Source organism: Triturus cristatus, chromosome 1_2, assembly GCF_964204655.1.
Source record: "Triturus cristatus chromosome 1_2, aTriCri1.1, whole genome shotgun sequence".
In the NCBI taxonomy this organism is placed as follows: Eukaryota; Metazoa; Chordata; class Amphibia; order Caudata; family Salamandridae; genus Triturus; species Triturus cristatus.
The window spans coordinates 606,865,477-606,889,935 of record NC_140580.1 but is presented as its reverse complement, the minus strand read 5'-3'; the positions used below and the strand labels follow the sequence as shown (position 1 = coordinate 606,889,935).

The following is a 24,459-nucleotide window of genomic DNA, read 5'->3' as shown; positions in this document are numbered from 1 at the left end:
TCTTCAGCAGGTCACATAAACATGCACACGAGTTCACTAATGATGATTGCTGCAATGTAATAGGGAGAGGAGTTGGCCTAAGGGCTAGGGCGGTCGACCTCGAATCTGGGGAACTGGGTTCGAGTCTCAGCATTGACGTTGAACATCCTGTGATTCTGGGCAAATCACTTAATCTCCCCGTGCCAAACAAAAATGAATGTGTCCTCATGTAACGCAACTGGTGCTATGTAAAGCGCTCTGATATCCGATACCTTCGGGTCAAGTTTGCACTATATAAAACTCCGTCTGATGGATGTTTTTATTGTTGTTCACTTTTATAGCTTTTTTAGCCAAATAAACAGCCGCGGTCGGTAGTAGGAGTAGCTGCAGCTACTCCTACTACCGACCGCGGCCGCAAATAAAGTATTTAAAGATGTTGATGAATTTGGTGGGTGTTTACGTGATATATGTTTTATATATGCAGTTTATTCTGGTGTAAATAATTTGCATAAACTATAGCAATGCTCTATAGTTTTGAATATACTGCTGCTTAGTAGGTATACAATAGGGGCTTCTATGGGTTTGAAAGTATTACTTGTATTGCATACAATGATGTTGTCAAATTGTAATTATGAGTAATGGGATGTCCTTAAGTTTCACACTGCTTGATAGTCCCTCGTGCGCAGTTCTCAACAAGCATTGGGCTTCCTTTTTGCAGTGCGGGAGATGTCTGTGCCACCGCATTAAAAGTTAAGTGCCTCTAGAATGATTGTTAAAAGCCACATTTCTTTAGAGCAGATTTACAAATGTATCTTTCAACAGGTTCACACCCACAGCTTGCACACTATTGCAAAACGTCTCCCTCGGCTATATTCCTTGAAATCCTGCATGAAAAAGTAACCATGATTCAAACTTCTACTTCATTTATACCTCTCTTATTTATTTTGAATGCACCTCTGCTTCCCATGTACCATTTGCATGCCTCTAATTATAACCTACTCTAAATGTCATCCCTGTCTAACTTCACCTCCCTTTTTTCTAAACCATAGCATTATATGTTCCAGAAAGCATTGTTTTCTCATGGCCCTTTCTAATAATCACTCACAGGTCACAAATCAACCACAAAGAAACTGGAATAAATCCATGGAATAAATGTGTTCAGCATGTAGGACTAACTCTAATAACCAGTGGACTGACCACTAACTTTGGGGCTCCCGGGTATTGTGCTACTCACCCTAAAGTGCTCCAACACCTCATCAGGGGGAGTATGGGTTATATAACTACAATATCAATTTCAATTCAATCTAATTCACTAATGGGGGTCCAATTTATTTTGGTGCTCAGGTCTATTTTCAGTGCCAGCCCAACCCTGTCCTATATTGTTTCTTCCACGTGCGGAATACCAATGCATTATTACCACATCCCTTGAAATGTAGGCAGTCCTGCCATCTAGGGCCCGTATTATGCACATGGCGCATTTTCATTGTTTGTGTCGGACGCACTTTTTAAAAGGTGCGCCCAGAGCAAACAATGAAAATACGCTGCATTATAGTGAATGCGCTTCCCCCATGGCAGCAGCGAACTCGAGCTGCCCCCAGGGCAGTGCAATCTTGTGAAAAATGGATTGACTGCTTTGAGGCCGCTCCTTGTTTTCACAGTGCAGGCAGAAACCCGCTTGCACTTTCAAGGAGGGGGAATAGGGATCCCCTTCCAGGTGGGTGCAGTGAGCGACTGAACCCGCCTGCAAGGGGATGTCTGGGGGGGGTCTATAGAACCCACTTTTCCCTCCAGAGGGCTGCCATCAGGGGGCACACTAGCAGTGCTCCACCTTTTAATTATTGCACTGTGCCTTTGCTGTGTGTGCAGAGGCAAGGGATTACCTCATTTGCATGGGTACATGCCCCCATGCACATGAGAGAACACCCTCTGAAGATAACGCTGGCGATTAATAATGTGCACCACCTCTATCGGTATTTCAGAAGGGGAGGCACAAGCATTTGCGGCCCCTTCTGTAATACCAAAGTGCCCCTGGTGCGCACAAAGCAGGCGCAAGTGCCCGTTGCGCCCCCCCAGGGCACTTGTATAATACGGCCGCTGCTTGCTAAACTTCTCTCTAAGAACACACATGCTCTGGTTTCAGTCTTTTTATTCTACCTAAGAAACTAGTGTGTATCTATTTTTATTCACATCTTTTTATAACTGATTGCTAAAAAATGGCTATTATTACTTTTTTAGAACTTGAGGCTGTCTTCTGTAAATATTGTTACCTTGCTCTGCAGATCATCTCATATTCTCTAGGTTAAAACTTTTTTTATCTTATAATATTTATGTGGCCGGTAAGTAGCGTGCACTCTTTTATAGGCTGCAATTCAGTTTTTGGTCTTTTTAAATATATATTTTAATATAGATGTAGGACACACACTAATAATCAAATACATACAATTAAAAAAGATTCTGAAAAAAGGTGTACAGATGAGGCTTTTGACATCATTTTAAACGCTATCTTTCAGTTTAACAACGTACACAGTTTTTCCATACTTATGTGTAGCATAAACAGCTATAAAAGGTAAAATGTGGTTCGAAACCCTTGCTCTCATAAATCAAAATAGTTATATACAACATATACTTGCAGTATCAGTGTTTGGTTTCGAAATTATTTGTCATTTTTTGCGTAGAACCCTTAACATGTACTAGGAAACCAAAGTGTGCACTGAAGGGAGTTCATCATATACCATAACCATCATCAGAGTTTGAGAGATTGCTAAGATGTCCCCACTGCTTCTTTAGTCTTAGTGAAAATTTGCTTTTCTGGCTAGATTTGGAAACAATTTTAAGACACAAAACCTGTTGCTTTTCTTGGCTTGAACCTTTTTTTAGGTACTACTTTGTGCTGGCGGAAGACACCAAACCATCTCAGTTTACTGTCACCGTCACTCCCTGTGATGTCCCTATCGAATGGACACTTTTAATGCACAAAACAAGGCACATGTTTCATGGAAAAGTGTATGGTAAGTAACCAAAGAAATCTTATATTTGGTAAAGAAATATACTTTCCTTTTCTTATTTGAGCTTTAAATCTTAGGATGAACTACCTGAAACAAGCATTGGCAAGGCCAATAAGAATTGCCATGGCTAGCTGTTGTAATTGTAATTTTATATATTTTATTGCAAGCATTCACCACAACAATAAAAATAAAAAATTAATCTGCCACTGTATAAATGTGGGTAAAGGATAGCAAGAAAAAAGAATTGGCAAAGTAAAGTATTGGGTCACCGGACGCGGCAATTGAATTTTAAGGCAGATGTGAACATGTGATCTGATCATATGATCTGGCAAAGTGTCATCCGTCATAGTACAAAAGAACAAATGACTAAAATGGTCTGACCCTTGCCTCATGTTGCTTGTTGTGGAGGGTGGAGGCAAAATATGAATGAAAGTTGAACCAATCAGTGATGAAGAAGCCTGAACTAAATCCCCTCTACAGTGAGGCAGCTAAACCTATATGTAGTCCAGACATGCAAAAGTATCAACTTCACCTTTGAAAATAAATAAATTACAATATTGAATATTCAATAGAATCTATAATTAAACACAATATTACAAGTGAAGTACATCAGTGGAACATTTAGTCCCCAAGACATGTAAGTGAAGAATTGCAGCAGAAGCGCTTTATTGTGTCAGTCTTAGCATCCTGCATTACTTTTTACAATCCGAGCTTATAAACAGATATCATACTTTCTGTCATAGGCTTGGCCAAAAAAGCTGAAGGTGAGTGAAACATGTTCATTTACAGGCATTCTATTGTGTTAACACTTTAGTGCCACAAGGACAACTGTAGTGGTATTAGAATAAAAGTAGCACATTGCCTTGCCTACAGAGCCCTTAACTTGCTGTCTATGTTCGAAAAAGCATGGTAAAGCATCTATTTGGTGAAATAATGTTATAGGCATATGGCTGCGTTACCATCTTCAAAAGCATCTGCTCCTGTCTGTAACACAAGTGATACAGTAGTTATTTCCATTGAACCTTTTCTTCTGTTTTGAGTGATGCTCAACATAGAGATGATGGCAGAGTGTGTGTGTGTCTGTGTCTATTTGCATGAGTGAATAAATGTGTTTGTGTTGTCAGGACTGTACCAATGCGGAATGTGTGTGTGTGTGTCTCTGTGTGTATGTGTTGTATTTATTTGAGACTTCCATCTCTACTACCTAGACTGTAACAGTGCCAGTGTGTGTGTGTATGTGTTGGTATGCGTTTGTGTGTTTGTGTGTGTGTGTGTGTGTGCGCGTGTGTGTGTCTTTGTAAAGGTTACCCTGCTGCATTTCATGCAGAATCAATTTTGTGTTTTTGAGTAAAGCGTGTGCTGTTGCTGTCTGTGTTGTATTTAATTTGTGTCTCTCTATGAAACGTGCAGTGCGTCATCAGAAGTGATTTTATTATTTTTGTAAATCGCATGGAATCGATAGCAACAGCATCTAAAAATTAGGGAAAGTTAGAGGAGGCCCTAGGAAGCAAGGGTCTGATGTTCAAAGACCCATTTGAAAACCAGTGTGTGCAATTTGCACACCGACTCGTACAGGAATGGATGTACAATTCAGTAATAGGTCTCATTGCATAATGCCCATTCACAGTGGGTTACCAAACAGGCCACCTAATGAATATTAATTTGGTAGGTTAGCGTTTGAGACCCAGGGCCAGATTTAGAACCCTAAGCATCCTTAGTTGCTGTGCTGTGCTGCATGACAGGGAGCAAGGAGTAAAGCACCATATCTACAGAGATATGGCACTCTCCTTCCCACTCCCTAGCGCTGGTGCACAATCAGGCTGCCTAGCGCAACATACACACATTTGCACCATCGTGCAAGGGTGTCTGCGTAAGTCTAGCCTAGGATTTGTACTGAAAGGATACTTAGAGGGCTGAGGTGAAGCAGAGAATTACCTTTAGGTAACTTTCCAGTGCAAAACAAGTTTAGAGGGGGTCCCACTTTTTGTTGCTTATGCGATCCCGAATCTTAACCATGACTCCCAAGTGGGATTCATGCCCGGTCATTCCTCCCGCAATCATATGTGCTTCCTGGCAAATGTCCTGTAGCATGTTTGTAATGACAAAGACAATAAGCTTCTTCTGCCTTTAGATGCCGAGAAGGATTTTGATAGGGTGGAGACAGGGTACTTATTCCACACCATGGACAGAGCTGGACTGGGTCCGTTTTGTTTGGCCAACGTCAAATGGCTTTAGACTTCCCCCTCTGCTCAGGTTGATTACGAAGGCCACTTGTCTTGAACCTTTCCTATCCTGCGGAGGATGAGGCAAGGATGTCCATTGTATGCTCTCTTGTTTTCCTTGGCACTGGAACCCTTAGCTGCTGCCATATGACAGTCGACCCTCATCAGGGATATTGATACACCTGCAGGCGAACGCAAGGTTGCGATTTAAACAGATGACATTGTTATATCCTTGAGTGACCCAGGGGCTTCTGTTGTGCATCTTATTTCTTTGGTTGACAGGTTTTCAGTCTTCTCAGGATACAAGATTAATTGGCCTAAGAGTGAGTCACTCTCTTTGACACTCTGCAAACCACAACCCTCCTTGGCAGCTTTTAACTTCACCTAGAAACCCAAGGGTTGAGGTATTTGTGCCTCATGATCAACAGGGCCCTTTCTAATATGGACAGGATAACATTCAGCCCCTTATAGCTCACATGGAGCAGAACTTTGCTCGGTGGTCTGCTCTGTAGGCATCCCTATGGGGGAGAGTCCAGATGATGAAGATGGTTACGGCCCACCAGTGAAACTATGTTTTCAGCATGCTGCCCCTCCTGTTCTCGGCCACGCTGCTCCGCACCTTTAACAGACATATCAAGCTATTCGTGTGGCAGGCAGGAAACCTCATCTTAAGCCTGCGAGACTACATTTTGACGGTAGACATCATTTACTTCGCATGCTGTACATCACTTGCCATTAAAATGCGGTCGTTACAATGACCGCGTTGTTACATCGCATACGATTACATCACAAGTTGTTATGACGACTTGCTGTACGGGGCAGAAGGTGATGGATTTACAATCCAACACCTTCCCTGCTGTTGCACAAACTGGAGTAGGAATAGTAAATTATACTATTCCTAAGTCCAGCGCACCCCTTACAGCAAGTCACTGTAACGATTTGTGATGTAATCGTATGCGATGTAACAACGCGGTTGTTGTAACAACCGCGTTGTAATGGCATGCGAAGTAACGCATGCGCTATAATGACATATATTCCATTTTGACACTAGGGTTGGTGACATAAATTTACCAGATATGCGCTTGTACTACCTTGCGTACCATCTTTTTCAGATGCTCTCCTTGCTGGCCCCCGCAGATTCCATTCCACAGTGGGCCACCTGGGAATGTACCGTGGCTCATGTACCGGACGGTATGGGGCTTCTGTACAACTTCCTGTTGAGGAACGCGAGTTACCCCCATACTCTATGGGCTTCCTGGACAATGTATTGGGTCCTGGGGGTCCATAATGGGGGCCTCTGTGGTCAAGTGCAGGCATTACCGTTGCACAGCGCCCGATCTCCTGAACTCTTTGGGTGGAATGAGGGATTTGGACTGAAGGGGATCACTGGAGTGAGATTCTTTTCATTGGTTTGAAGTGCTCAGATTGACATTTTAGCTTCCTCAGTAACAGTTTTGGCATTACTGGCAGTTGCAGCACTGCCTAAAAGGTCTTCTGGGGCATGATCCCCTCCACCTTCCTGTCTCCCTGGTGCTGTATTACCTCAGGGTGTGGGTCCTTCCTGGGGGGCTGTCTCAAAAGTGTATCACTTCCTCATTGACAATCTTTGTTCTCCAGACATGCGCACCTCATCCCGGGTCGACTGGCAGGAACGTCGGGGCACTGAATATTCTGATGAGTACTGGAGGGAGTTTTTAGATTGCCACAACCACTCTCTTATGGAGGCATGTCTGAAGTACTCCAACTTTCAGTGTCTCCATAATTAGTACTGGACACAGTATAAGCTGTGCAGAGCTTGGCTGCTGTCGTAGGATACCTGTTGGTGCTGCTCCTTTGCTGCGTGGGATTTGTTCCATGTTCTTTGGTCTTGTTCAGCCCTATTGGCATTTAGTGTGGCAGACTCTCCACTCTAGGAGTACCCGAAACCCAAGACTCAGCTAAAGTGGCTCTGGTACATTACTTTACGGACATGGAGGACGTGTCCTCCCATTGTCGAATGTGGCTGTCAACAGCCCTCATGTTGGCCGAGATATGTATCCTTTGCCAATGGAGCTCTCAGGTGCCCCCACACCAGGAATGGTCAGCAGAGCTGTACAGGTTGACCACATATGAGCGGCTGGTGTATAAACTTCAAGACTTTCTACCTGTCTTTGAGGAGGTCTGTGGCCCCTTTCTGTGGCTGAGTGTACCCAAACCCTGAACGCCTGGGACGATGGCTCCTGCCCATACCACGGGGGACCAAGGCTTTCTTCCCCAGGGACCCTGGGAGGGTCACCTGGTGTGGGCTGGTACTAAGTCCTGCTGGAGGAGTGCTCCTGGACTTAGCATTGTTCACAGAGGTACATGCAGAGACTTTGTGGCAGGCTGATAGGCCCTAAGCGTGTGTTTGGCTGTCAGGGGTTTGGTTATGTAGAAGTGGAGATGGTGGGTTGGCAGTGGGTAGGGGCTCATACTTAACAGAGTTCTGGTGGACACACTGTCTAGTGAGGCACCCTGTTTGGATGGGGACAGTCCCCCTCTTTCTGCAACTGTAATTGCTCCTTTATTCATGTATGTGATTTTGTTTTTTGCCTAATTGTGCTCTTGTTTTTCTTCTATTTCTATGATATTCTTTCCAACTGTATGCACCTGTCATGGGGCATTGGCAATTGATGACTGTAAACCTTTGAAAATCTGAATGAAGAACTGTTCCCACCCAAAAAATAAGTTAGGTATACATCCCTGGTTTTTGCTTGGATGATATTGATGCTACGCTCTTGCTATGTAACTACCCTGGATCACAGAAACCATGAAATAAAGCATTTTTAAACAAGGTTTGGGATTCCCCACGCTTCCACCCATGGATTTTCTTGCATTCTCAAATTTACCAAGACTGCTAAACCTGGGAATGCTACACCTTCATGGAGTGGTGCAACTAGGAGAAATATCTTTATTTATGCTCATTGTTTACTCTTTCTAAGTGTGCTGCATTTTGCAGCACACTTAGAAAGAGGATTAAACCTCATAGGATTGTTTTTGTGCAAGAAGGTGTCCTTTCCTGCACAAAAATAATCCTGCCTACAACACATGCACCCTTGCACCATGCACTGGCACAACGGTGCCTGCATTAGTGCTAGGCAGCAGATTGTGCACCAGAACAGGCAGAGAGCAAGAATGATCTATATATTGGTAAATATGAGGCATTCCTGCTCAATCACTTTCATGCTGTGCAGCAAGTTATCTTGCTGTGTTGCATTTCATGAAAGATTGAAAAATATGGCCCCAGGTGTACAAACACCACCTAAAAATGGAAATCTCTGGGATTCCTCACCTGAGTTGCACATGTGCATGGCAGGTTGTAGGTAATCCGGAAATTATAAAAGCACCAGGGTCCGTATTACACATAGGGTGCAGTGTCCACGTTTGCACAATGGCATGCTTTTAAGCAGGTGTGCCAGGCACAAATAGGGATGGTTCCCTCTGAATGCACTGCCCCCTGGGTAGCTGCAAACTCATACTGTCCTGGGGGGACAGCACATTCAGTGAAATGCGGAACAGCACACACCTGTTGGGAGTAATATGGCACAGGCATAGAGGCAAAGTGATTCCCTCATTGAGGAAAAGCATCTGTGACTCCTTCTGTAATAGCATAGTGCCCAGGGGGTGCAGAAAGTGGGCACACATGCCCATTGCGCCTAAGGGGAACTATGGATAATACGGGCCCAGGAAGACCGTTACAGAGGGCTACTGCTAGCTCACTGCTGGCACGTAGCTCACCACTGCATCATTCTACTGCCATGCCTTACCATAATAGAGATAAGTGGCAAGTACCTAAATGTAACATGATGGGTTTTTGGTCTTGGGCATGTGACTATTTGGGGGAGAGGTGGGGATCCCACCATTTTAGTCAAGGTATCTTACCTCTGTTCACGCCTTTTAGTTGTGACTGGGAGGCAGGTGGAGAGAACGTTTCAGAGGGAGGCTACCGTCTGCAACATCTAGGGTAAAAATATGCCCTGTAAGGTTTTTCCTGTGCACCTTAGACACTGTATAAATAAAAATATCAATAAAGTCACTTGTTTGTATTTTTTTTGCAGGTGACAATGACAATCTGGATTCCCCTAAGTCACAGTCAGCTTTGAGATCGATTTCAACACTCTTTCACTACAAAGGAAACTCTGTAGAGACATATGAAGGGAAACTGTTGTATTCTGCCATTTTTCTGCTAGAATTTCTGTCAACTGAGAGAGACACTCATATTACAGTGTATCTAACAACAGGCAAAATATATAATAACCTCTTTCCTGAATTACCACCTGATCCACGTATTGATGTGGTTGGCAGTAGCCATTCCTCTGTTACCTTGGCCTGGAAGCCAAGTCCTTCTGTCTTGCATCACAAAGAAAACATTCATTATTGCCTTCTTGTTAATGAAAAGCATAACTATAAGAGCTTGTGTGCAGCGGAGACAGCCATTAGATCTTCTGAGATAAAGTCCCCTAAATCATTAGCTTTGTCAATCTCTCCTTATAACATACAGTCACAGCAGGTGATGAAGTGGTCTGTTGATGAACTCAGTATAATAAGCAGAGCCAACAATGGGGAAGTGAGACAGATTTGTATAGGCACCAGAAATAACTATATGGTCGCCAATCTAAGGCCTGGCACTCAGTATTACTTCGATGTTTTTGTGGTCAACCTCCTCACCAACGCTAGTGCTGCCTACACAGGAACGTTTACAAAGACCCTCCAAGAACCCGAACCCAAAGTTACTGCAATGAAGGAAGGAAAAGTAATTCAACTGAATCTGAAGGGACAGAAATTAAACAGCTTCCAATATCAGGCCAAGAATAAGATGGTCCAATTTATCTTTTATTCATGCAATGGCCAAGTGCAGACTCAGATATTCAAGAATGGTAAGATGCTGGTATCAGAGAGGTTTGAGGGCTTGAGGTTCTACACTCTCAATGGGAAGGCGATGGACATCTATCTTGTGCAGCTGAGGTTATCAGAACGTTCTCCCAACTCGTCTGTGAAGGTTCAGGTCTCTTCTCATTTTCAAAAGCCTATGTTCCCTCCATTTCCTGAAAGTTTAAAAATAAAGTCATTCAGCAAGCTGAGGACATGTGATTCCATCACCATTGCATGGCTGGGGACACAGGAAAGGAGCAAGTATTGTGTTTACAGGAGAGAGATCAAGGAAGATCACATTTGGCGAGAACTGATGAGTGTTGACAAATGCTCTGGCCCAGAATCCAGAAAGAGGTCTGAAAAGGTGCTCTGCAAGTATTTTCATGACATCAATCTTCAGAAAGCAGTGACCACGGAGACCGTTACTGGTCTACAGCCTGGAACTCCTTACATCTTTGATGTCTATTTGATAGGAGCATCAGACATTCCAGTCAGATATCACAGCAAAGTGGTGAAGACCAGGAAGAAATGCTGAGTGCACTCTTGATGTCTTTCACAAAAAGCAAGCCAACAGGACTTAAATGAAAGGATAATGAAGACTTGATTTTTTTTGTCTTTTCAAACTCAAAGGCATTCGTGTTTGTCTTGAGAGTCTGCCTACTTCCTTTAACATAGGGACACACGTAAGAACCTCAAAGACAGACATGTCCAACTCAGGGACAATGTGGATTCAATCTGTGAAAGCTGTATGACATTAAATTGCCATGATACACTAACCATGCCTTTTCCACAGATGAAATATACATTTTTCCATTTGGATCAGGAAAGACAGAATGGTTGTATACCTGATCTGACAATGTTTTGAGATGTTGTACTGCAAAGGACACACAGACAACTGCCTAATGTGTAGCCTTGTCTGTTATTCTGTAAGTAAGTCCCTGATACTTTTCAACTCTCAAAATTCTTCAATTGCAAATTCCGTTTGGGAAATTATATTTTCTTACTTTCATTGATTTTGTTTTCAGTTTTTTTCCAGGAGATCCATCTTCACAGAATAGTAACCTTATATATCAAACACAAGGCTCAGTTTTCCTTCAACATTCCTGTTGACATACATTTATTTCTACATTCCAATTAACTAACAATAAATTTTGAATTGAAGGGAAAAGAGGTTCATGGAATCACCCTTGATTTTGTGTACAGGAGTAACACTACTCGTATTTATTTTGATTGCTATAACTTCCTAATTCACAGCAAACTTTGCATTATCATTACCCAATGGGCTATCCCATTAATTACTCTTCTTTAGCTGTAATAATACTAAGAACACTGTCCAATTTTCCATCTTTAAAAACCGCACTTTGAGTTAGCTGTATTTCTATTTTTGTTCTCTAAATGCAAATTTTTGCATTACATGTTACTTAACTTTGCATGCCGCGACCCACTGTTCAAGCTTTTTAAATAAAATCCCCTTTTTCCTATTTTCACTGGAATGTCAGCCCCATTATGTGTGTCTTCTGTAAATAAGTATGCACCACAACATAATTCCTTTGAACTGCTGATTAAAACCTATTTACGATGAATTTTACAATTCCCTCAAAGAGGGACATATTCCAATATATTATAAAAATAGCCTTCTGTAAAACTATTATTTATGAAGCCCACTTTAGAAACTCTATTGATAAAGTACCTTGCGGGGTGAAAAGATCTGGAAATAGATATGACAATACAGCTGGGTTACCAGTTTGGGTTAGTATTCAGTCTGGCTTTTGTCCAAAGAGAGGAGCAGTTGTAGACATAAAGATTGATCAATTTGCAGCTGCTTATAACGTCCAAGTACTCACTTGTAGTGATGTTGGACCAGTCAAAAACCTTTGAAAGTGTTGATCATTGTATCCTATTTGAACAACAAGATAAACTGGGTAAAGTATTCAGTTTTTTAGGGACGTGTTTTGCTTTCTTCCTGCGAGGTCACTCTATGAGAGTAAATGTTCAAACAAATAAGGCTGAGACTGTAACAGTATCAATAAGGTGTACCTCACAGATCTATGTTAATGCCTCTCATGGTTAATGTTTATCTTCAAGTTTGACATGACGTATTGCACTCACTAGGGATGAGTTTTCATAATTACCTGAATTTTCTTCCAACTTGGTTGGATAAAACCAATTATACTAATGAACACAAGACTCAATGGGCAACATTCAAGACTCAAATAGCTCTAAGAAAGTTATGTCCATGTTGGCAGAATATTACAACTATTACCTCAGCTTTTTCCAAAATGTCAGCCAATTCTGATTGGAGATCACAGGATCACCCTGGCCTCAGCCCATGTTGTAACACATCTTGACTAATGTTTCTTATTTTTTTAAACATAAAAGGTTTGCTGCCATTAGTCTTGCAGGCATCTATGGAAATCACTATATTACTCTCACTCTGTGAGGGTTACATTTGTAGTCTATCAGAAAAGAATACATTACAAAGAGGAAACTAAAATCCAGTCTAGTATTTGAATATCCAGCCAAAATCTTTTGAAGGATACATTTGTTAGCTATATGCCAAAGAGATATTTAAGGTATGCTTTGGTGTTTGAACACTATCGCTATATTGAACAAATATCTTGATAACCTTCCATTAGAACCAAGAATGGAGGAAAATTCTAGGTTCTCAGGAAACAAATAAACAAAAACTATCCAAGACCTGATTAAAATAATTCTGTCAGGCCAGGGTATTGTATATAAGTAGCTGTGTTAGGGCTATATTAAACCACAGAGACTAGAAACAGTGTAGAAAAGCAACCAGCCTAAGACACTAAAATTTAGGCGCAAGAGAATTGTTTCCTTCTCCACCTACAATCTGCCCGCAAGCTATTAACACTAATCATACAGGTTATATCAAACATATGACTTTTCAGTAAATAGGACATTTGGAGTTAAGTAGATTTTAGGAAAGTACAAAACAATACACAAGTTCTATAAAAGCTCTAATTGCGGTAGGGGCATGCTCCATCTACGTTATTGGTGCCCAGCATAGCTCATGGAGGGCAGAATCCATGGGAGGTTTTCACAATAGCCATGTAATAAAATAAAAAAACAATGAATCTAAACTGAAATCCTTTTCATAATGAGAATTTATCCTGAAAATTGTATCCAGCTCATCTGGAATTTTGCAGGACACCGCTAGTAAAAGTAATGCAAGGGATGATGGAAGTATTGATAACAAACTTTTGACGTAGATGGTGTGATGTTTGATTGGCCCTTTAAGTATATTTTCTGGGAAGGTAGAGCTTAGGTGAAAGTGGTTGTTCCAGTTTTAGGATAATGGTAGGGAAAGTGATTTGAAGATGGAGATGGTACACTGGGATTTTGTAGTGATGGTGAGCAAAGTGACTAGGAAAGCATGTGAAGTAGGAGGTACAATTGAGATTGAGGGGGCCAGGAAGTGGATGAATTTCACTGAAAGCTAAGGACATTCTTTAACTAAGGCATACACTTGTAGAGAATGTTGCATACATAAGGGCCTTTACATAGCTTAAGGTTAGATAGTTTTATGCTTTTCCAATGTCAACTATGATATTTGACAGAGGTGAATGATGCTATTTGGATGAAAAGTAGCATTTTGCTGTCAAACTGTATCCCAAATTCCAAGAAGAGAATGGAAGTACAAAGGCCAGAGAGAAAATGGAAAGATGGCAAAAAGAATAGCCTTGGGTGCACTGAGCATTCGTAAACCTATCACTTCAGACTAAGCACAATAAACATTAGCCAGCTTGTAGCCACCCAATCACAAAATATAGATGTGGAAGACTATAACACACATCTGGAATGCTGAGTTACACATGTTTCTCAAGTGAGTATCCACCACTGAGCCATTTCCTTTATCACATTGAAGAAGAGAGAAATAGATTGTCAGGTTCTCTGTTACAAAGTGGATTTGGCACATAATGTAAATACCTATGGATGGGAAAATCCATGCAAGGCTTATTTTCCATTATATTGTTGTAGTACTTGCGTGATACAAGGTTGCAACCAGCAAATTATCTAGTAACCAGATTGTATACCAATGGGTTAGCTATTGCTGAAAAAATGTCTCAAATTTTTGCAGCTATAAGAAGACTATATGAGTGTAAAAAGGAGTTCTACAAAGGAATTAGCACATAAGAAAAAACATTCTCATGGTCTCAAAAACCGAAGTGGAGCTTTTGCATCTGTTAAAATGCATATTAAATCTGGCTTGTAGATACTTTAGTTTTCTTTTCAGATTTTGATGACCATTTAGAGTTTGGCAGGAGGGAAGTACCGAACAAAAATAAGTGGTACCCCTGCCCTGCTGAATTTCCCCTGCTATAGTTGGGTAGAGCCTCTGCTGGTTCTGTCAGAAAAGGTTTTGACCTGACAGCCTATCTGACACAAGGCTGTCAGGTCAAACATTTGGACAAGGTGCCCAAGGAATCCCACAGACACCACAGTTGTAGATTCCTGAGGTCCATCCAGAATTGACAAAGGTCCCAAGAATACCTCAGCCACCAGACTATGGGGGATGACAGGGACCCACCAGTGAAGACAGGGTCCTACTTATACTACAGGTACCAAAGCACTGGAATTAAAGTGTGAACTCAGAAGCAGTGGAGATGAAATCCAACGAGTACAACAAATAGACACATTCCCATTAAGTGAGGGTTGAACTCATGTGTGATGTTATTATTTGTAAATCTTTAAGGTGCCATTCATAGGACCAATGAGAGTCAACTGATGTGGGTGCCACATGGCTTGGAAAGGCGGTGAGCATGCTAATAATTCTAGTGTGTAGTAATCTGGCTGTTTAAAAAAAATACCTTTATTTATCATTTTGTCACAAAGGAAACATTATATGTAGTAGTGTACACAGTCATCATCAGAAGTTAATAAAACGGCGAGTACAGTCGTATATATGTATGTATCGGATATAGACACACCGAAAGGTCCAGCACAGCATCAATACAGTGGTTATTACATTGCAGTTCATACAATCAGCGGGGTGCAACACCTTATCATAATATGGAATTTACAAAGCCGAGAGCACAGTACACAACAACTATCTATATGGCAGAAAAAAAACCTCTCAAGGAGGGCCGATAAGCAGACGGTGCAGTGGTAAGATTATGGGTAGATCTCAGCTACCCACTCCGGTGGGGACTATGCCTTGCTGTAGCTGTGAGGTGGAGTCATGCTGTCGAGATGCAAGGTATGCTCCGAAAGGACCCCATATGTCTCTGGGACGTGATGAAGAGGGTACTGTGGTAGAATACATCTCGCTGTTTGTGTTGCAAGGAGCCAAGCTACCCAACCAACTCTGAACTGTAGGAACTGTCTTGCGGCCCGAGTGTATAGCCACCACCCGCTTGGTCAGCAAAAAATGAAGGGCCACAAATTTCCGAACCTTCTTGGGAAAGGTTGTAACATATCCCAGGAGCGCAATTTCGGGTATAGGGGTGAGTGATAAGTTAATCATTTCACCCAATGTCTTGTGTATCGCCTCCCAGTATGGTTGCAAGTGAGGGCATGTCCACGCTAGATGAGCGAAGTCAGCCTGAGGGGCTCCGCATTCGCGGTAGAAGTGAGGTTTGGATGGGTCTAGTTTGTGGACTCTAGCCGGTGTAATGTATATACTGTGTAGGAACTTAAGTTATAGTAATTTGTGTCGGCTGCTGAGGGAAATATCTCTCGTGGCTGCACAGCAGGCAACCCATTGATCATCTGTTATTGGGCGACCCAAGTCCCCCTCCCAGTCCCCACGGATCTTGTCATCACTGACAGGTATGAACTTCACGCATGCTTTGTACAGTTTGGAGATAAGGTGGACACCCAGCTCACTCTCAATAACCAAAGTTAAAGGGGCAAACGATTCTGGTTCAAGGGAAAACCAGGGATTGTGGAACGCATAGCGGACTGAATCTGACCGAGCACGAACCAGTCCATAAATGTAGCATTAGGAAAGCGGGCGTCGTCACTCACCGTAAAGGCATGGCCCTCTGAAAACAGGACCCCAATTTTTGTAATAGTAAATTTAGTTAAGGTGCGTTGCACTACCTGCTCACCCGTGATAGGTAACCAGCGGGTGTTGGGGAGTGGTAAGGCTGTTGAGTACAGAGTAGTCGTGTTGATGACTCGCAGAAGCTTCTCCCAGGCCCAGCTAGTCGTAGTAACTGTCTGAATGTCATGAGGGTCTCTGGGGAGGCCTTTGGGCAGGATTGCGTACAATTGCTTGGGAAGGACTAGGTCGGATTCTGAGCAAAGGAAGGGGATCCTGGCATCTGGGTGGTACCAAGCATGGGCATAGCTGCACTGAGCTACTAAATAATACAAAATGGAGATCAGGCACACCATACCCGCCTCTGTCGTAAGGAAGAGTGAGCACTTGTCAACGAACTCGGGCGCGTTTGTCCCCCCACACCAGACGTATCAAGTGTGACATAAGCGTGGTGAAAAAATTGTTAGGAAGGGGAATGGGAATATTATTAAAAAAATATAACATTTTGGGAGGACCACCATTTTGATGATGGCAACCCTGCCTGCAATAGACAGTGGTAACTTCAGCCATCTGTCAATTTGCGTCTCAAAGGTGTTGATTGCTTGTCCATAATTGAGGTGAATGATCTACTCCGTGTCTAAGTGGATGTGGTTGCCCAAATATTTAACAGAATCGAAGCACCATTCCAGTGGGAATTCACACTCCCAGGGTGTAGTGCTAGACGTTAAGGGGAAGATCACGGACTTACGCCAGTTGATGCCAAGGCCGGAGTGTTGACCAAAGCAGAGTATCTCTCGTATGAGGGGTTCTAGCTTGACCTGTGACTCCCTAACTTTTAGGATGGTATCGTCCGCATAGAGTGAGACAAGGAGGGGACCCCTGTTGAATTGCAGACCTCTCTGTAAGTGTTTTTCTTGGAAGTGTCTGATTAAGGGGTCCATGGCAAGGATAAACAGTAAAGACGACAACAGGCAGCCCTGGCGTGTGCCGCGAGATAGTGAGAAGGGCCGGAAGAGCGTGCCATTCAATCGGAGGTGTGCCATTGGAAGGCGATAAAGTAACGCCGTGGTAGCCATGAAGTCCATAGGCATCCCCATATGGCGCATGACCGACATGAAAAAGGGCCACTCTAAGAAATCGAAAGCCTTTTCTGTGTCAAGTAGAATTGCGGCCGCTGGCACTTCCGGATTTATTCTGTGTAGGACGGAAAAGAGATTTCTGAGGTTTAGCGATGTGGAACGGTGTGGGACAAAACCGGATTGAGCAGGCGATATAATAAATTCCATTAATTGAGACAGCCGCCCAGCGATAATTTTAGCGAGGATTTCATAGTCTAAATTTTATAATGACAGTGGCCTATAGGAGCCACAAGACTGCAGGCTTTTGCCAGGTTTAGGGAGAAGGATTATAACCGCCTCGCGAAGAGTGAGGGGCAGTACTTTAGTAATCTGGATGTTGCTTCCAAAAGCTGACTGCTGTCTTCACCTGTTCTTCAAGAAGGACAACACTTCAAACATTGACATCAATAATCTTGGTTCAGGCTGTTCTTCCTCATTTCATATATCAGTTTTCTAACTAAAAATTTATATTTCTTGTTGCATCCGTTGATGAAATTATTTAGCAAATTCTACAGTGGACTGCTAAGATGACACTGCAGCAACTGCAGCGTGTTATAGTTTGCACTGTTTGTCTTATAAAAATGTTAAAATCAATTGTTCATGTTTCAGCCACCAGGCAGAGTGCTAGTTCCTGGTGGCAATCTGAAGAATGTTTAATATGGTTTGTCTTATCCACATAGGTGCAGTGACACCAGTAACTTGGAATTTGAAGGTGCACTTATGGCTATCATTGCTTGCCATAGGGCTCATGGAAACCTTGCTTGTCCCCTGATGTTTAATTTCTTCCTTCTCCTTTCACCAGCTTGCCACCCCAAATCTGTTTACTATTTGTTTTTAGTGGTATTTTTATGGCATTGACCTAGTGCTGAGATGCAGGAGTCGCTTCCCATAGTACATGGAATACTTTGAGTAGGTTACAGAAGCATTGATCGATGCTTACATTTGCTTAATGAAAATAACATTAGCAATGATAGATACAGGGCTATGCACTAAATAAGCAGATACAATAGGAGAGAGTTGGAACCCAGAAAATGGCATGAGAAATAAACCTGCAGTTTGTTTCTTTCTTTCCTCCAGGTTTGGAGTTGAGGCATTAGTCTTAGATAAAGGTTGAGATCATTCTAAAGCAGGAGTGGTCAACACAGACCCTTGCGGGCCTCTCATTGAGTAAATGGATTTTGTTTATATTTTATTATTCATGATGTTAGAGGCAGGATATAGGGGCTAAAAGAGAAGCAGTGAGTCAGACTGTTCCTGGTCGAAGGCTGATAAGCCTGGCTTTCTGGTCCATAAAACATGCAGCCAAATTTGTCTTATCAAAATTGATCATATAGATTCTAAGAATCTATTTAAAGAGTGAGTATGTGTGCATTTTGAAAATCTGACATGGTTCTTGGGAACATATTTTGGACACCCCAGATTTAAATATTTGAGCATAGCAGAATCAGTGCCCATTTGTTTTTTATTCTTCCAAATATACCCATGGTGCATCTACAGAACTCCTTCTTGATCTGACACGGAAAATGAGTAAGGATGCTAATAGGTTGCTGCAATTGAAAGGAACGGTTGAGTCATTACACTGAATTTTGCCCAGCTTGTCTGATAGACTGCCATGGTGTGCCCTGGAGGTAGCATATGTGTACTTGAAAGCATCATTGTTTTCCATTGTTCTAAGTCAAATTAGAGGCTTTTGTCAGTGAGTCTTGCATTACATCATCAACCATTAACAGGACAATGTTTGCATGATGATAGGAGTCATAGATGACAATAACTGCAGTGCCGTTCATCACACTAAAATACATATAAACATAACAGATGTTTTCATTTCTCCTGAAGCATACCTAGGTCCTGCATCAACTGTGTAATGATGTGGGTGACTGAAAGTTTGCATATGCATTGAGGTTCGTAGATGCATGATATGCCTAAACAGTCACATCACTGACATTTCAGAGACAATGTTTCTGAACCTCATACTCTGTGATAGAGTATAAGCTGTTAACCCCTTCCATGCCCATGACGGAACGGTTCCGTCATGAGCATCGGTTGCGCTGTGCTCATGACGGAACCGTTCCGTCATGGCCCCGCCCGCGCTCAAACCCTTCAGCACCGCGGGGGAATTCCCGCCGCGCTGAAGGGGTTAAAATGCAGAAACATTGATGAATATAATTGCAGGAACCACATAAGAATTCTGCTGATATTACTTCGATACCATCATGAATGAACCATCACACCTGTAAACAAAGGTTTTCAAATATATAAAGTTTCGACATGCTTAAAACAGAGGTTGTGCCATCAATATCATACTATCTTGGAATATGGGACATTTAAAAGGCTTGCAAAAATATTCATGGTAGTAGAGATTTTTGGAAAGTTGTCAACGTACTAAAGACCCACTTCAGACATTGACTGTGATTATTTCAAAAACATATTGTTCGGCAATGCATCCTTTATGTCATGTGTATATGTTAATTTACTTTTGTGAAAATCAAATCTCATCCAGATAATATTACTATTGTATCAATCTGTGGATATCATTTTATTAAAAAATCTTTTTATATGCTGGTCTTCCTGTAAAATACTGGTTGAGCACATTGCAAATGTTACTTCTGAAACTATTGGAGAATAGATATCCATTGATGTTTTCTTTAGTTATAATGAAGTACAATATTCTCCACTGAATTTATTTACCTTAAATGTGTTTTCCAACCTATTGATATGTGGGGTTTTAAATTCTGTACCAGCCCATGACGTATGTATCTCATACAATTCCTCATACAATTCCACAGATACAGATACTTGTGTTGATCTGTCTAGAAAGTAGCATTCCTCTTATTTGACATGGGCATTGAACAGAAGGTCAGAAGGTCAAATGTAGAAATACATCATTTAAAATTAATTTGCAACCCATTTTTTCTCCAGTCGCCGTGGGTGCTGAATCCAGATTTCTATCCTGGCTATTTAGTGCTGTTAATTTTTGGTTGTCTTTGGTCAATAATGATGTAAAAGTGTCTTTGGTGGAGTGAAAGTGGTTAGAAGCAAAATAGAGATGCTGGCCAGAGAAAAGGTCAAACTATTTTGCCGTATTCTATTTAAAACAAGGATTACAAAGAGGGTCCTGAGGAATAATTTAATGTTAAATGAAAACCAAGAAAACTCACTAGTGTCCGTACTGTCTTATCAGTAGATAACATTTCTCATTATAACACTATTACTACAGAAAGAATCCTGTTTTTCACTTTTGGTTCTAAATTTCATTACCCTAGTTAAATTAAGTTTTCTTTGAACAACAAAAAGAGTATTAACAGAAACAAATTCTCAGTTTTAATCTCCTTTGTTTGAAAAATAAATTACAAATTCCTGGCATCCAGTCATAAATTGTGGCTCACTAACTATATTTATTGGAAAAATCGGAGATCGTCTGAAAATCCACAAACATCAATTTTATACCTGGTTCTTTTCTTGACTCACGTCCACAGGGAGACTCTGTTCTCAAACAACTTCTCAAATTTCACTTAATGTATTCCGCTTCTCAGTTCTAAAAACATTTTGATTAAATATACTTATACAATTGGATATTTTTTCATGCAAATAGAACTTTACTAGTCTAATCTGTCCCATTGTTTATCCCCTTCCACAACTTTTGTGGGTTAGTGTGGGAATTCATTGCCAATATTACAACTTGCAATATTTCCCCATCCTATATTGTGTTATCAAAAAATCCTTCAAGGGCTGTTGGTAGTGCATCTGAATTTGATACCCAGTATCTCATCACCGGACTTCTTATATGTATAGTCCTTTCTTCCGTGGACCTCTTTTAAAAATGAGATACAGAGGCTATGACTCCTGATCACTAAATAATATCTATATCTACATTTTTAAAGTCCTACAGCACTGATCCTGTAGTCTATCAACTAGCTATCCATTTTGGAATCAAAATTATAATAGTTACATTCTCTAGCTGCATATTAACAGCAAACACTGTGAAAGTGTGGTTATAGGAAGCTAATTGACTACTTGTGGAAGATAAAATTGTACAGAAGTTTTTTATGCCATTGTGTGAGGCATCTGCCAGTTAGGCAGGATCCCATCAATAGTCTGTTACACAACAAGGCATGGGAGATTAAAGACATGTGGAAAACTAGGATAAGAGACGCATTTCTCCACATACAGTTTGAGGCACCACATGTCCGGCTGGTAAAACCTTGCAAAAGAAGGTTCCACAAGAGGAAATTGAGATTCAATAGGCATATTGAATTGTGGGTATAAAAACACCACAAACAACATGGGGGCATATTCACAAGAAACTATCGGCGAGTCAACGGCACTTTGTCGCAGCCAAAGTTGCGATAAATCTATCGCCCCATTCACAAGCTGGTGTTAACAGCCCACAGCACCAATATACCCGTGATAGCAGCCGCAAAAAACATCACCACAGAGGCCCGCCGCAACTATCGCTAATGAGATGCAGAGTGGGCGTTCCTGTGCCAAAAGCTGTGACAACATCACACCTCAACATTCACAACGGCCAGACAGAACTGCGATGAAAACACAAAACAGGCAATAAGGCGCGTTAGCACCAGGAAATCTACACCTGCTCTGACCTGGTGTAAAGTCAGACGGCAGCCTGCACAACAAAAGGGAGCACAGCCCAGGGCCACATCGGAAGGGCAACAGATGCCATAGACCTACCCATCATGCAGCCCGGACACCCAAGAGGGCCCCAACACACACCAACACCACCTACAGGACCACCCCTCCCAGGCCCCCCCGACCAAAGACATGCCACATCAGCTACACCTAAACATGCACAAAATAAACCGCCTGACGTCGAACAATCACAACTGGTGACATGCCTGTGTCGACACAGAAATGAGCAGCACACATTCACTTTCGAAGCAACAAATGAAACTTTATTAAAATGAACATTGAAATGAAATGAAGAAACATGACCGCACCCCTCAGGACAATCCGTAGGTCCCAGCCTGAAAGACAAAAATCATGATAAGAAGGTGTGTCCTGCGCACATCAAAGGACAGAGAGAGAGAGAGCGAAGGGGAGAGAGAGGAAGAGAGGGGGAGAGAGAGAGAGAGAGAAGAAGAGAGGGGAGAGAGAGAGAGAGAGAGAGAGAGAGGGAGGGAGAAGTAGAGAGGGGGAGAGAGAGAAGAAGAGAGGGGGAGGGAGAGAGAGAGAAGAAGTGAGGGGAGAGAGAGAAGAAGAGAGGGGAGAGAGAGAGAGAAGAAGAGAGGGGGAGAGAGAGAAAAAGAGAGGGAGAGAGAGAGAGAGAGAGAGAGAGAGAGAGAGTGAGAGAGAGAGAGTGCCGCGCCTGTGCATCCAGGCCACACTGCTCACCTGCTGCCACCGGTGTGTGTCCAACCACTTGTCAGTATGAATCGCAGTTCACCAGGTCACACGTCTGAGTCAGAGCCGTCAGCTGAAACAGAGTCCACATACATGACTGGCACAGTACACACACCTGCACAAGACAACATCACCTGCCCGCCCATGCATACCCAGGCAGAGGCACCCCAACCCCTCCTGCCACCCATCGGAGCATGCCCGCCCAGGCCTCACTGCTTCCGCCACCAGCGCCACCAGCGCGTCAACAAGAGGTCTCACCACGTGCCGCTGCAAGCCACAAGCCCGGGGCTCGCGGACATGACACCTTCAACACCATGCAGCCACACTCCGCAGGCCAACTGGTCTCACGTTTAGTGCTGGGTCTTGATTACTGGCAGAGGACATACCAGTGCACCCGGCACCATCGCAGGCTGCACACCCGCTCAGCCCAATGGGTGCCACTAACTCTGGGATCCCAGAAGCGGCGCCACGTGGCGGTAGGCCCATGCTGCTCGCTGGCTCTGGCCTACACTGCAGACCAGCAGGGCACACTAAACCTGAGCTGTCCGGACCGCCGGGACGGGGCATCATCGCAGGCTGCACACCCGCTCAGCAGCTTAAGGTGGAGTGGTCTGGCCTGTCGTACGACAGACCAGCGCAGGGCTTGCCACAATCACTCTTTACAATTCAATTCAATTTTATTGTTTGATTAGTTAAAATCATTACAATTCCCTATCCCTATATACATAAAAATCATGATAAAAATTACATTACATTTATAAAAAGTGCAATTGCTTTACGATAAATACATTTACAGAAAATCCTACTTACGGAAACATTCTCATGGGTGCCTATTTAGCAAAAAATTACACTCCGGTGGGGGGGAAAAATTAAAATTAAACACCGTAAATAAAAATATAGGGACCCCTCGCAAGAGAAAAGTATTTTGATACTGCCCCAATGTTAAAGACTTTGATGGACTTTGCTGTCTGTTTGCAGCTGGCAACGGGGCATAGCTTACTGTCCACTTAATTATTATGATGAGTTGACTGTAAGGAGATGACTACAATCCAAATTGCTCGCCGTCAGCTTGATATAAAAGTCTTCTGACCATTGTCATATATTTGACGCCCCGGCAGGCCAAGATGATGGACGTGCCCTCCAGCCAGCTTATTACTGCTTGCCTGCTCGAGCAAATGTCCAGGGCATTAAAAATAAATTTTAAGCACTGTCTCCTTTGGGGCAAAACAGCTGGGCAGGCACATAATAAGTGGGTTAAAGATTCTGATTTATAACCCCATAGTCGGCAGTTCTCGGATAAAAAAGGATTTTTCCAGATTGGATACATGTCTTTTGAATCGTGCACACCCATTCTGAAATTTGTAAAACTCTTTTTTAACTATAGGCTGAAGTGAGCAGATAAATAAACTTGAGGCCTTAAGGTTTTGTACGAGTTGATGACTGTCCACCCATGCCGGCGCTTGCTGAGTTCTCTTTTGTCTGCCAGCAGGGATTTCCTTTTTGCTGCAGCATTTGCAGCTTTGCTGAAACTTTCTTTGTCATCCCCGTTTTCCCATGCAGTTTGTAATTCCAGCACATCCAGAGATGTTTTCAGGAAGCTGCTCCATGACATTGGTATTTCAGAGTTCATCTGGTCCCTAATTTCGTCCCAACATAATCTGTTCATATAGTCAGGGTTAGAGGAGCGAAATTTATAACACAGTTTGACAAAACCGCTCATTCCTCTGAATTTTTGGTGCTGAAGACCAAATTCCAGACGGACCTGAGCGGGAGATGCAGATTTTAGCAACTCAAAGACGGCCTTGTAAATCCTTAACAGGAGCTCGTTTAGTATGTTCGCTTCCTTACCACACCAGGTGGCTAAACCATACGATAAACTG

The 24,459-nt window shown here is 42.5% G+C and overlaps 1 protein-coding gene across 1 annotated transcript in view; it reads left to right on the top strand.

Moving 5' to 3' along the window:
- Positions 1–19,776, top strand: part of LOC146867723 (protein NDNF-like) — a 59,784-nt gene extending 40,008 nt beyond the window's left edge. The window contains exons 3-4 of the mRNA XM_085607169.1: positions 2,857–2,987; positions 9,283–19,776. Coding sequence (XP_085463295.1) covers positions 2,857–2,987; positions 9,283–10,631 — 1,480 coding nt within the window. The 3' untranslated portion in view covers positions 10,632–19,776. The remainder of the gene's footprint in view (positions 1–2,856; positions 2,988–9,282) is intronic.
- The last annotated feature ends 4,683 nt before the right edge of the window (positions 19,777–24,459 follow it).